We start from the raw sequence: 12,529 nt of genomic DNA, 5'->3' as shown, positions 1-12,529 counted from the left end.
AAGCCTGGTGTGCTGCAGTCCACAGAGTCACAAAGAGTCGGACACGACTTAGCGACTGAACAGCAGCAACTAAGTGCGCAGTGACTGCTCAAAACTTTTCTCTGTGGTGCTCCAATCTTCCGACACGCCTTCAGGAGCCATCTTCCCTAAGAACTGTCCTAAATTATGTCACCAGAATGCTACGAAATGTAAAGGCTCCAACCATCCATAAACTATGTCTGAATGCCTCTGCTTGACCTTCAAACCTTTCACAGCAAGTTCCATCCAAACTTGATCATGTGGAATAGAAGAAATGACAAAGGGTTTAGTCTTATCCCAAGCTGGGAGCATAGTTTCTAACATGCAGCAGACACACAATAAATATTTCCTAAAATGGTAATAGAGGAAACCTCGGTTTTATTATACACAGATGCTCTCATGTCACTCTGCTGTATAAAATCCTTTAATGGATCTTCACTGTCTACAGCAGCAGTCCCTAACCTTCTTGGCACCAGAGAACAGTTTTATGGAAGACACTTTTTCCATGAACCAGGGGTTGGGGGATACTTTCAGGATGATTCAGGGACATTACATGTATCGCACGCTTTATTTCTATTATTATTACATCAGCTCCATCTCAAATCATCAAGCCTTAGATTCCAGAGCTTGGGGACCTCTGGTCTACAGGATACCATCCCCACTTCTGAGCACGACTTGGCTCTTGCACACCTACCTCTCACCACTCTCGCCCTGGCTCTCAGCTCCTGCTTACAGAATTGCTTGCTTCCCGTACTCATGAGCCTTTATGTACAATTTCCTCAGTCTGACTTTTTTGTATACCTCTTATTTGTCCATCAAGATTAAATTCAGAAACTTTCTTGACCCAGACTCTATCACTAGCATGTATTACATCTTTCTGTTTCTCTGTACCCGTCACCCTATGGTAAACTAAAGACAGGGACAATATCCTCTTTTTTTTTCTTCCAGGGTTTACCACAATACTCCTACTTAATACACTTTGGTGAAAACACTTATTTTCTTCTACTGGCTACCATCAACTAGCTATATAAAACCAACAAACTACTTAATTGACTGGATTTAATTTCCACTTCATAAAACACTCTCATTAATGCAACATTAATGAGAATCTGTGTCAAAATGAACTCTAGGAAATGCAACAGAACATGAATAATAAAACTGTGAGCCTATGCAAAAGCCTCTTTCACTCTATATATGGCACTATATTCTACACATTCTTTTATAACCAGGCAACACCAAGATGTAACCTTTTTTTTCCTTGTTTACATGCATTTCTGTGGTTCAGCCCTGACCTGCAGTCAACTTACTTTATGTTCTCATTTGCAGGTACTTCGGGCAGTTGCACGGTAATCATGCCATCCAAGTTAGTCTTCCCGATGAAGGCAGGCTTGGTGCGGAGAACGTCGGGTGCGGTCTTAGCCGTCACCCTGTGCTGCAGCCCCCCGGCGCTGTTGCCACGATTCGTCAGCACAAAGGAATAGGACTTCTCAGGCTTCAGGTGGACAATGAGCTTCTGGGTGGCACGGCCATCCACCTCTTCTACCATTTTCCCGTCATCATAAAGAATCTAGAGAGACACAACCAATCAGAAGGATTTGGCTCTTGGTCAGGCAAGGAATATTTTCTAAACTAATGTGTACCTGCTTATGGAAAATACGTATGGGTCATTTCTAATTTGGGGCATTTTGTAAGCCTGTAAGTGCTCCCCAAATTCTAGAGATGGCATCAATTTTCCTTTTTTTTTCTTATGTATATTAATATAAGTTTTATAAGTCTATCAAAAAACACAAATGTGCAATAACCTATCAATATCTGGCCTGTCAGTTGTCTGTGATCTTAAGGGAATATATGCAGCAATGCTCTAAGTTTTCAATGCATCTTACACACCACTTTTTTTCCAAACACTTCCATTCTTGTTCCCCAATATTTTTTTTTGTACTCTTATAGATGCTTCTCTATTCTTTATTTCACAGACTTGTACCTCTTGCTAACACTTTTCAGTATCTCTCTATGGCAAACTAGTTTAAAATATGCCAAGAAACAAATTACTGAAATCCCAGGATGCTGCATTATAAATAGGTTGAAACCATGTAAATTTCATTTTCTGATGAAAAATCAAAAGCACTAGTTCAGATGTAAAAAGTTCAACTTGGAAGTGCTGGGTTACCCACAAGGAATGCAGGCCCTGCCTCCTCCTGAGAGGGGAAAGGTCACACTGGCCAAGAACCAGACTTCATCTATGATGTGAAAGCCACAAATGAGAACAATACATACGTGTGGCTGAATCAAAGCAGTCTGTGTGGTTTTTAAGTGATTTCCCCGGGTGACCTGTACCCTCCACGTTTACCTGTGATACCTTACACATTAGGAAACAACTTACTTTGAAAGGCATGGCAGAATTATAATTCTCTGGAATCTCCCAAGACAGCAGCACCGAAGTCTTCATTACTGCTTTGACATGAAAATTTTTTGCAAACACTGCTGGAAAAGGAAAAACAGTGTATTTAAACTACTCCTAAAAACATTCGACCAGTCCTCTTCCATGGACAAGAAGGCTTAAGCTAGATGCCATCTACTTTGATCAGAGAGAGAAGTGTGATTCGCCTACCTGTTAAAAGCATTCATTTTACTACCTCAATCTCACCAAGATCTCTCCTTTCTCTCCAACTGAGTCAACTCTATTGTGTTTTCCTTACCTGGGAACATTGGGGTGCTGTCAGCCAGACTTGCTTGGCATTCTCTAACTGAAATCTAAGGCATCCAAAACATGTTAAGTTTTACATACCTTACCTTTTTGCTTTTGCTGAACCTATGAATATGAATGAGCCGATCAGTTATCTATAGCTTCAAAATACTGATTTCCAAAGACCGACATTCCTTTAAAGGAGAAAGGCCGTAAGCAGACAAATCCTACCTTGATTCACAGGCAGTGTCCTGAACTGGACACTGGGACTATATGGCCCGGGCCCTTTGCTCGTGTGAGCACGTACTTTTACATCATATGTGGTATCTGGTTTTAAGCCACTGAGTGTCAGAGTGGTGTCAGCTGGAACAATAAGCTGCTCCACTGGAAGAAGAGGGATGTTGATATCCCTATACAGAAGGGTGTACTTGGTGATAATGCCATTTCTCTCGGCCAGGACAGGTGGCTGCCAAGATAACTGGGTGGAGGTTGCTGTGGTGCCTTCCGACTGGAGGTTTTGAGGGAATCCAGTTGGAACTTCTTCTGGAACGGAAATCTCCTTCACCATCTCCTCCCCAAAGCCCACTTTGTTTCTGGCCGAGAGCCTGAAGATGTACGATGCTCCTTTGTGGATGTCTGTCGCTGTGAAGTGATCTTCCTTTTCGGAGAACTCAAGAGTAGTAAGCGGTTCCACATCCTTTCGGCCAAATTTTAGACGGTAGCCCTGGAGGGGTCCAAATGTGTCCACAGGGGGGTGCCACTGAATGAGGGCTGTATTCATCTGAGTGTGGTTAATCACGAGCCGGGGTCTCCCTGGAACTGGAGACACAGGATGGAGGGGTAAGACCAACCTACACAGATGTTCATATTTCAATCACTGTTGAATGGGAATCCCCTTGGAGTGGCATTCCCGTTCTTACTAATAAAAATTACTTATTTCAAGTAATTCCACAGGCATTGCCATTTCTTTACTTATAAAAAGTCCAAGGCTTGGTCTATATTCCTTTGTGGAAACATGCTCCTTCTCATACTCTTGAAGGTAGGGTGAATATTAGAATGTGATAATGGAGAGCAAATAGGAAATATTACTGAAATGATAATTTAAGGAGATTTTTAAAAAATATCGTCACATTTCAACTCTTCATACACAGAGGTTCATGCCACACAGAAATGAAGCTAATAAGGATTAGCCAGTAACATACAGCTAATAAGAATAATAATCAAAATATATTTAATCACTGAGTATACGCAGTGTATCAGGTACTATACTAAGAGCACTACCTGTAGTATCTCACTTGAGTACACTCTTCACTCCTGACTATGTGATTAATTGTTATCTTCACTTTGCATCATAAGAAAATGAAACGGAAAACTGCATAGTCAGCTGTGTAATAAGTGAGAAATTTATGAGACAAACACAGGTGTATCTGAATCCATAGCCAAACAGTTAACTATTATACTGATTATAAGTTAGGAAGAAAAAAGGTAATACAAAATGTTGCTTAGACTTTCTGTGGACCTAATTTGCAATTTTTATTTATACTATCCACGCCAGTCATCCCCATCAAGTTTTGCATCCACTAGAATGGGAATTATATTAAGACCCAACCCATGTTGTTGTGAATATTAATGAGAAAATGCATGTAAAAGCCTTAGAATAGTATTTTATATTTCATTAATAATAATTATTAATAATCAGAATATTAAGCTTTAGGTGGCAAAGGGCTCATTTCTCATAAGTACATAATTTCCTTTCATGTTAAGTAGGTTAGATATTGCTTATCTAACTTAATTAAGTTACTTTAACTAAGTTAAATAAGTTAGTTAACTAAGTTAAGTATGTAACTTAAAAAGTAATTTAGATATTGCTCCTTGGAAGAAAGGCTATGACCAACCTAGACAGCATATTAAAAAGCATTACTTTGCCAACAAAGGTACATCTAGTCAAAGCTATGCTTTTTCCAGTAGTCATGTATGGATGTGAGTTGGACTATAAAGAAAGCTGAGCACCGAAGAACTGATGCTTTTGAACTGTGGTGTTGGAGAAGACTCTTGAGAGTCCCTTGGACTGAAGGGAAATCCAACCAGTCCATCCTAAAGGAAATTAGTCCTGAATACTGATGGAAGGACTGATGCTGAAGCTGAAACTCAGTACTCTGGCCACTTGATGCGAAGGGCTGACTCACTGGAAAAGACCCTGATGCTGGGAAAGACTGAAGGCAGGAGGAGAAGGGGATGAAGAGGATGAGATGGTTGGATGGCATCACTGACTCGATGGACATGAGTCTGAGTAAGCTCCGGGAGCTGGTGATGGACAGCTCCGTAGAGGCTAGACACAAGAAGAGAATATCTGAAATCTCCCCAAATGTGTAAACAGTAAACACAGTATAAATCAGCTAGGGTAATGATTGTGGGCCGTCATGGTATTTCATCCAGGGAGTAATGGCAGAAAAGAAGAAAAAGGAATGAGGAGAATTCTATAACACTGCATGTGTGATTAAAAAGAATTCCACAAAACTGTACATATTGGCAATGGAACCCACTCCATTTCTTGCTTTCAGAAGTTCTATGTAGAAAACATTTACCAACTACTCACTTTGTGGAAACACTTATATACTGGCACACAGGCATTTGGGTGGGAAAATGAAAGATGGGTAATGCAGGGACCTTGCCCTCTGAGCAGTGCATACTCAAAGCAGAGAAATGAAGACAACCGGTAGATGGTGCCGCACGTGTGGAGTTTGGGTTCAAGGTCTGTGATGCCTTAGGGTTACTATCTGGACCACTTTTAAAGGCCATCCAGTGGCAGTCAGGGTTTCCCAAGTAGCAGTAGTGGTAAAGAATCTGCCTACAGATGCTGGAGATGCAAGAGACACAGGTTTGACTCCTGGGTTTGGAAAATCCCCTGGAAGAGGAAAATGGCAACTTCCTCCAGTATTCTGGTCTGAAAAATTCCATGGACAAGAGAAGCATGGCGGGTTATAGTCCATGGGGTCACAAAAAGTCGTACATGACTAAGCACACAGTGGCAGGCTCAATGGATCTGCTTGTTCCAATTTAGAAGCTGGAGGATTGGAAAAATGAAGGCGTCTTAAATACTTACTCTGGGGAGATTGGAGGGCATTTTTAGCAGTGAGCATATTAGAATAAGCAGAGAGGGTCCTTCTGTAGAGCAAATAAGCTAATTCTAAAGTCACGATGTATAATCCATTCTCCTTTTTGCCTTTTGAGTTCTCATTTGCTTACCATATCCTTCCCTCTTAAAAATCTGTCAGGACTTCAGAAATGGCACACATGTGCTGCTGCCCTCTATTACTTAGTAACAGCAATCACTGGAGATCCATCAAGGCACTCAGTCCCAATGGCTCTAAACTAAGCTTCAATTTAACTTAGCACCTAACTAGCAACAGTCATAATTGACTGACCTAAGCCTAGAATTACTTTCAAATTCTTCATATCATAGTCACTTTTCTCTCATCCTTAAACACAGCTGTCAGTACAGTAGTGAAATCCATGTAAAAATACAGAGAAAATTTCAAACAAAAGAATTTGCCTAAAACTGCAAGATTTCAGGCAGTAGACTAATTATTATGATACAGAGCACGGGAGTATTAACAAAGAAACTACAAAAATGTCATAATCACTGAAACATAAAATCCAACATTTTATTAAAAAGCAGCCCTCAGGTTACATGAATCCTATGTGGATTGCTTAAGTTATGGCCTGTACTCTTTATTTCAAAGATATGATTGTTCGCAGATTCTAGGAACAATGTATTATACATAAACCTATTCTAAAACCAGGAATTTTACGATTAAAGTAAAATTTAATGGGAATTTGTGAATTTTCAATGGAAGCTATAATTAAATACCTTTATAACTATGGTTAAATAGGAGTTCACATCTGTGAGATAAACTCATTAATCTTCATAGTCATATAAATACAAGTTTTCTTTAAAATATTATACAAAACAAAGCAAATTAATCTGTTCACTAATGATTAGGGAATGCTTTTTTACTACAGGTTGGCAGCAAAAAGAAAAAACAAAACAAAACACTAGAGCTTTTCTCTTTGAAGGATTATCAATCTCCTGGATTTATAATCCAGAAGATTATAAATGGATTCTTCAGATGGATTCTCCTATTTCCACTTCAAGAACAGTGAGGAGATCCCAAGAAAATAAACATGCAGACATCTAAATTATAAGCATTTCCTCAATAATGAAGTTTCCATTGATCAAGAAAGATCTGAAATCACGAATGTAAACTGTGAAATAATTCTGTAAGATCCACAATTCTAAATAATGTTCTGTACAGCGACTAAAAAGTGACAAGTTAATCTCAATGACGTTAAAGTAGGCAGCAGAATTCTTGTCCTAGGATTCACATCCCTTGGAGATAAATCCTCTACTTTTCCACCCTCATTATAAGACATCCCTCCCCATATTATGGGCAATAGGAGGTTGATGCTTCATGTAAGACACTTCAGTTTTCTTAAGACACAATTATAAATATGGGTGAAGGAAGTGTATTTTTTCATTTGGGGGTTCAGTTTTAGGGGTTCACTCTTAGCTGGCTACATTCCAGGAGAAGCTGGTTCCATAGCTAGAGAGTCAGCATGTCCCACTTAACATGTACTAACATGTACTGTATCTCCTATGCAGGGTGCTGGATTAACCTGATACAATGGTATTAAAAAAAATAAGGCCCAGAAGATTTTGCCTTGAAGGAGCTTTGCCATCTGTAATCCTGCTGCTTGAGGCAGTTCCAGGTGGCGGGATATGAGTGAGGCAAATCTTATGACATTCAGACAAATTTGGAAGTGAGCACAGGACCCAGGAGGGCACTCAACATCACAGCTGTTCTTTGCTTTATGCCTTGACATAGAGGTGTGTTCCTAAAGAGTTGTGCCAGAAGTGATTCGGGAGGAGTAAATCAAATCATAGTTTAAATGTTCCATGGGAGATTTCTACATAAAGGGATTGAAGGAGAATCCTTCTGTAATTATCTCAATTTATTGGTTTTACAACGTCAGGTCTTCCTTCACGCTGTCTTTTCCTAACGTGGCAGATCAATGTGTAAGTCTCAACAGCGCTAAGAAGCTTTATTTTTCAGAAAGGAGCAATCTATATTAGTCTTTCTGCTTTCTTCATTCTCTTTTATTTCCCATTTTTGGTGCAATTTGTTGTCTTTTGATACCCCAGAACAAGGGGTCAGGAGGAGAAAATGACAAAAAATAAAATATTAAGTCATCAACCCAGCTCAAGATGGCAGCTCTTCTAACAAGGTTTTTCTTTTTCTTTTTTGGGGGGGCGGTTGGTGTGCTGAGGCTGTCACATGATTTTCCTCCCTAGATGATCTGCCTTCCAGACCCTCATGGGATCTGCTCCCTCACACCATTCAAGTCTCAGCTCAAATATCCTGCCTCTAAAAGACATCACTGTTTCTAAAACTGCCCCTAGGAACTGCCTAAAGGTATGCCTGCATATCTTTCTTTTCATAATTTATCACTTCCCGGCACTTTATTATTATAAAACTCATTTGTTCACTTGTTAATTATCCAATCTCAGTCAGAAAATAAATTTCAGGAGGCCAGATTCTTTCTGTTTTTTGATTGTTCTTCAGGTACCGGTATAGTTCTTGATGAACAGTAGGTACTCAAATAATATTTGGTGAATGAGTGATTAAATAATGTGGGCAAAGCGGGTTCTTCAATTATTTTACCTTACTTAAGATATATCAAAATTCACAAAAGTTGATTACAGTCCATTCTCCCCTCTAACAGAAGCCACCCATACCATTTGGAAAATTATTATTGTTGCCTGAAACATATTGAAGACATATATATGCATAGACGTGGTTACCTGCCCCTGTGGTGGACACCAGCTTGGGTTTGCTGCGAGCTCCGTCTCCTTTAGTGGTGTAAGCTGTGACAGTGAGGGAGTAGGAAGTTTCAGGCTGTAGCCCAGAAATAATCATGTCCTGTAATGATACAACAGAATAACAATGATTCAAAACTATGCTACAGTTGCCCTGGGGGGAAACTAAGGCATCCGCCTTCATGCTGTGCATGCAAGCACATTCCCTGCAGCCATGCCAAGCACTGGACGCATCATGCCTAGAGCTCATGCTGTGGAAGATCGGTCTTCATGCTGACACTGAAATGGGGTCTTCAGCCATCCTCAGAGGCAGCTCTAAGGGGTAATAATCGAAACCACAAAAACTGGAGTCAGACCGCCTGAATGCTTGGATTTAAACTTGCCTTTCCTTATTTACCAGTTTGGTGACCCAGGGCAAGTGAGTTCACCCCATCTGTGCCTCAGTTCTCCGTGTGAAAGTTGGGATGCTAGGACCCTCTAGGCTATTAAAGGATTAAATGAGTTATACCGGGTAAACACTTAAAACAATGTCTGGCTTGTAGTGAGCAGTTCATACTCTAGCTGTTATGATATTCCAGCCACAATCCATGTGCTTCCATCGTAGCCTGGTCCTCAGACTGTTAGTGGCGCTGATGCCAAACAGTATGTTTAATCACGTAAATACTGATATCTTGCCAAGTGGCTTGTCTGTTGGACCTAAATAGCCACAGAAGTTTCTCAGGACTCAAATAATATATTACTGGTTAGTTGTATAGGTTATGAATGAAAATTATTATAAACTAAGGAGAACAATCTGTAGATTTGAGGCCTTGTCATAAAACCACATATCGGGATCTTGTTCTATCACATCACGGATATATGCTCAATCAATTCTGAAAATGTTAAATACCACAAACTATCCATCAAAACTATTAGCTTTCTCTTAGTAAGGACCCAAAGTTATGATGATTGTAAGAGTAGATAGTCTATGAATTATTCTTCCAAATTGGAAGTTACATGATTCTTTAAATAGAGTGCTGGCTATTAATGTTTTGGTATTTTCTTTGGAGCTACACACACACACAACAATTTAAAAAGTAACTTTTCAGATTTCTGGCACAGCTATGTTTTCAAATTCGATATGGACAAATTTAAGAAAATATTGACTGTCATCTTTTGCATCTAAAGACAATGCATGTGAGAGTTTAGTGAATGGATTTCATTGTGTGAATGGAAAACAGTGGGACTTTTTTTGTGCAAGGCTGTAAAGGGCACCATAGAAATCAATGGTTGAATCTGAACCCAGGGATGACAGCTTTTGACAATGTGCTTTTCTCAAAAGAGTAGGAATCTCACCAGTGTGGAAATTCAAAAATTTCAGATACCACCCTGAAGAGACCAAGAAAAATTATTCTATCAGATGAACAGACTAAATTTGAGAGAGAGATTTGTATCTTTAGGAATGGTTTCACCAACATCACAGAGAATATACAAATTAAGTGAACCACTCCAGAGTGACATTTAAAATTATGGTAGGCACACTGGAAATTCCAAAAATTAGCATGGGTAAATCTCAACATTATTATTTCCAAGGTCTCCCTCGTGTCACAGAACTACTGATGAAAACAGGCTAGGTTGGGAGAAAAAAGAAGCGAAGCTTGATTCTATCACTAAATTGAGAAGCAAGTAATTTACAAATGCTGAGCCTTCTCTAAGATTCTCATTTATAAAACTGAAGTTAACCATTTGCACATGACCTTCCTTCCACACAGGTTGTGACTGGATAATGTAAGTAGTGCCAGTCCAAATGTTCAAACCTTCAGTGGTCTAATCTCTAGCATACCTCTCTTTGCTTGAATCACTTTAAGCTGTGGCTGTACTACCTTGGTGGTCTCCACACCCTCTCTGGCTGACATCATAACCACTATTCCTCTCTCTGTATCCTCCTATTCCATTCTGCACCCTAATTCTTGCCCCTGCTTGCCAATAGCTGTCATTCCCAAATGTCCTGACACAGTCATTTATCTGCTGCTTTTCTCCCTAGTCCTAAAAAAAAACAAACAAACTAGTTTCATTTCTAAAACTTAGAGAATTTTGTCTGTTTATATCCTAAATTCATCTCTAGCCTTGACTTTCCCCCAGGGCCCCAGCAGTATATACATTGGAAATATCTGCTGGACAGTTTCCCTTAACTGTCAAATGGTACCTCAAATTCAATTTAACTAAAGTACATGTTACTCCCAGAAGTGGAGTCCCCTTCTTCCATAAAATATTTCCATATTTTAACGAATGATGAAGCATCTTCAAAACTTATGAACAATCTTTGGTCCAATGGTCTCCCTCAAATTCTTAGCTAGTTAGTATGCTTCTGTTCATTCTTCCTTTAAAATATTGATCATAACTTTCCCTTTTTCATTTCTGATACTCCACTTTAAAAAAAAATTCACTTCATGATTTAGGAAAAGAACTGTTTACTTGTTTCCTTATCAACTGTATTAGTTCTCTTAATCTATCCATGAAGTTATTGATTTTTAAGCTGCAGGTAACGACCCATTTAGTAGCTGATGAAATGAATTTAGCCATTTAAGACCAGCATTTTTTAAACAAATGGATATACTTGAAAATTAAAATGTGAATATATTTAAAAGTAAGGTATTACTTTGTGAAACCTTTATTTTAAACATACACATGCATTGGTCATGGCAAATAATTCATTTTTTACTATGGGTTATGATCAAAGAAGTTTATAAAACACTGTTACAGTGTCGATTTCATGAGAAGTGATAACTTGATCATCATATTTACTAAGAACCCCTATAAGGGACCTGTGTTTTGGCAAAAAATATTTATTTACCAAATGAAAGAAAACCTCCTACCAGTCTTTATCTTATTGCTCTTTTTTAACAGTTTAAAAAATCTCTCAATTACTGAATAGTTAGAGATCAGGTCTTTAGCTTCAAATATTAGATTTTTCCCCTAGAGAAGGGAAGGGCTAACCACTCCAGTATTCTGGCTTGGAGAATTCCATGGACAGAGGAGCCTAGCAGGCTACAGTTTTTGGGGTCACAGAGTCTAACCTGATTGAGCAGCTTTCACTTTTTCACTTTGGATTTTTCCAACATCATATTAAAATATAATGTATTTAATAACTTGAACTCTTCAGTTCTGTCAAACTGCCAAGCTCATTGTCAGCTGACTTTTGTCACACTCTTGTATCTATGTCTACTTCTGCTGAGTTCAGAATGAACTTCAATAAGTACATTCTCACTTCCAACTCCGCAACATACACAGACACCCAGGGATTACCTCTTTAATCCCTACTCATCAGGGATGAATTCTCACATAAGCTTCAGGACGTCTACCATCCTGGTGCTCTGTCTCTAAGCTCACAGCTCGAACTGATATTGTCATTTAAATACTAATTATTCATATATTGCTTGAGGGCATCACATTGGTTGTATTCATGGAACTTTTCTGAACTTTACATCCTTCCTAGCCACCCAGACTGTAAGCACTTAGTAGGCAGTGTCATCCAATATAAAACAACAGTATAAAAACAAACAGACTAACAGTCCACTCATTACAGTATTTTTAAAGAATTCTTCACTCAGTAATATGCCTCCTACTTCTTGGCATTTCCACTCACGCAATTTCACTCAAATTTGTATGGGTTCAACAGAGAACTGCCATTTCTAGATAGAGTTAATTGGTGCCAGATTTAGATCATATTATGCACTGAATATGCAACCCTGGAGCAGGATTTATGAGCAGTCCAGAACAAACTAGACATCTCCAGTCTGTGATACCTCCACTTAAAGCATGCCTCCTCTAACTGTGTCACAAGGCAGAGTTAGTAACAGCCATCAAACAATATGAACTCATGATATTTCTTATGTAATCAATAGCACCACATCAATTTCACAAAACAACGAGGGGAAAAAAATTAAAAAAATAAGTATACCATGTAGTGA

At 39.0% G+C, this 12,529-nt stretch overlaps 1 protein-coding gene across 1 annotated transcript in view; it reads right to left on the bottom strand.

Moving 5' to 3' along the window:
• Window positions 1-12,529, bottom strand: part of PTPRD (protein tyrosine phosphatase receptor type D) — a 440,423-nt gene that overhangs the window by 173,075 nt on the left and 254,819 nt on the right. Inside the window, exons 16-19 of the mRNA XM_052645411.1 lie at window positions 8,565-8,682; window positions 2,933-3,520; window positions 2,399-2,499; window positions 1,326-1,585 (exon numbers count right to left, since the gene is read on the bottom strand). Of these exons, the coding sequence (XP_052501371.1) occupies window positions 1,326-1,585; window positions 2,399-2,499; window positions 2,933-3,520; window positions 8,565-8,682 (1,067 nt within the window). The remainder of the gene's footprint in view (window positions 1-1,325; window positions 1,586-2,398; window positions 2,500-2,932; window positions 3,521-8,564; window positions 8,683-12,529) is intronic.

This window comes from Budorcas taxicolor, chromosome 8, assembly GCF_023091745.1.
Source record: "Budorcas taxicolor isolate Tak-1 chromosome 8, Takin1.1, whole genome shotgun sequence".
Taxonomy (NCBI): domain Eukaryota; kingdom Metazoa; phylum Chordata; class Mammalia; order Artiodactyla; family Bovidae; genus Budorcas; species Budorcas taxicolor.
This window is presented reverse-complemented; position numbering and strand designations above follow the sequence as displayed.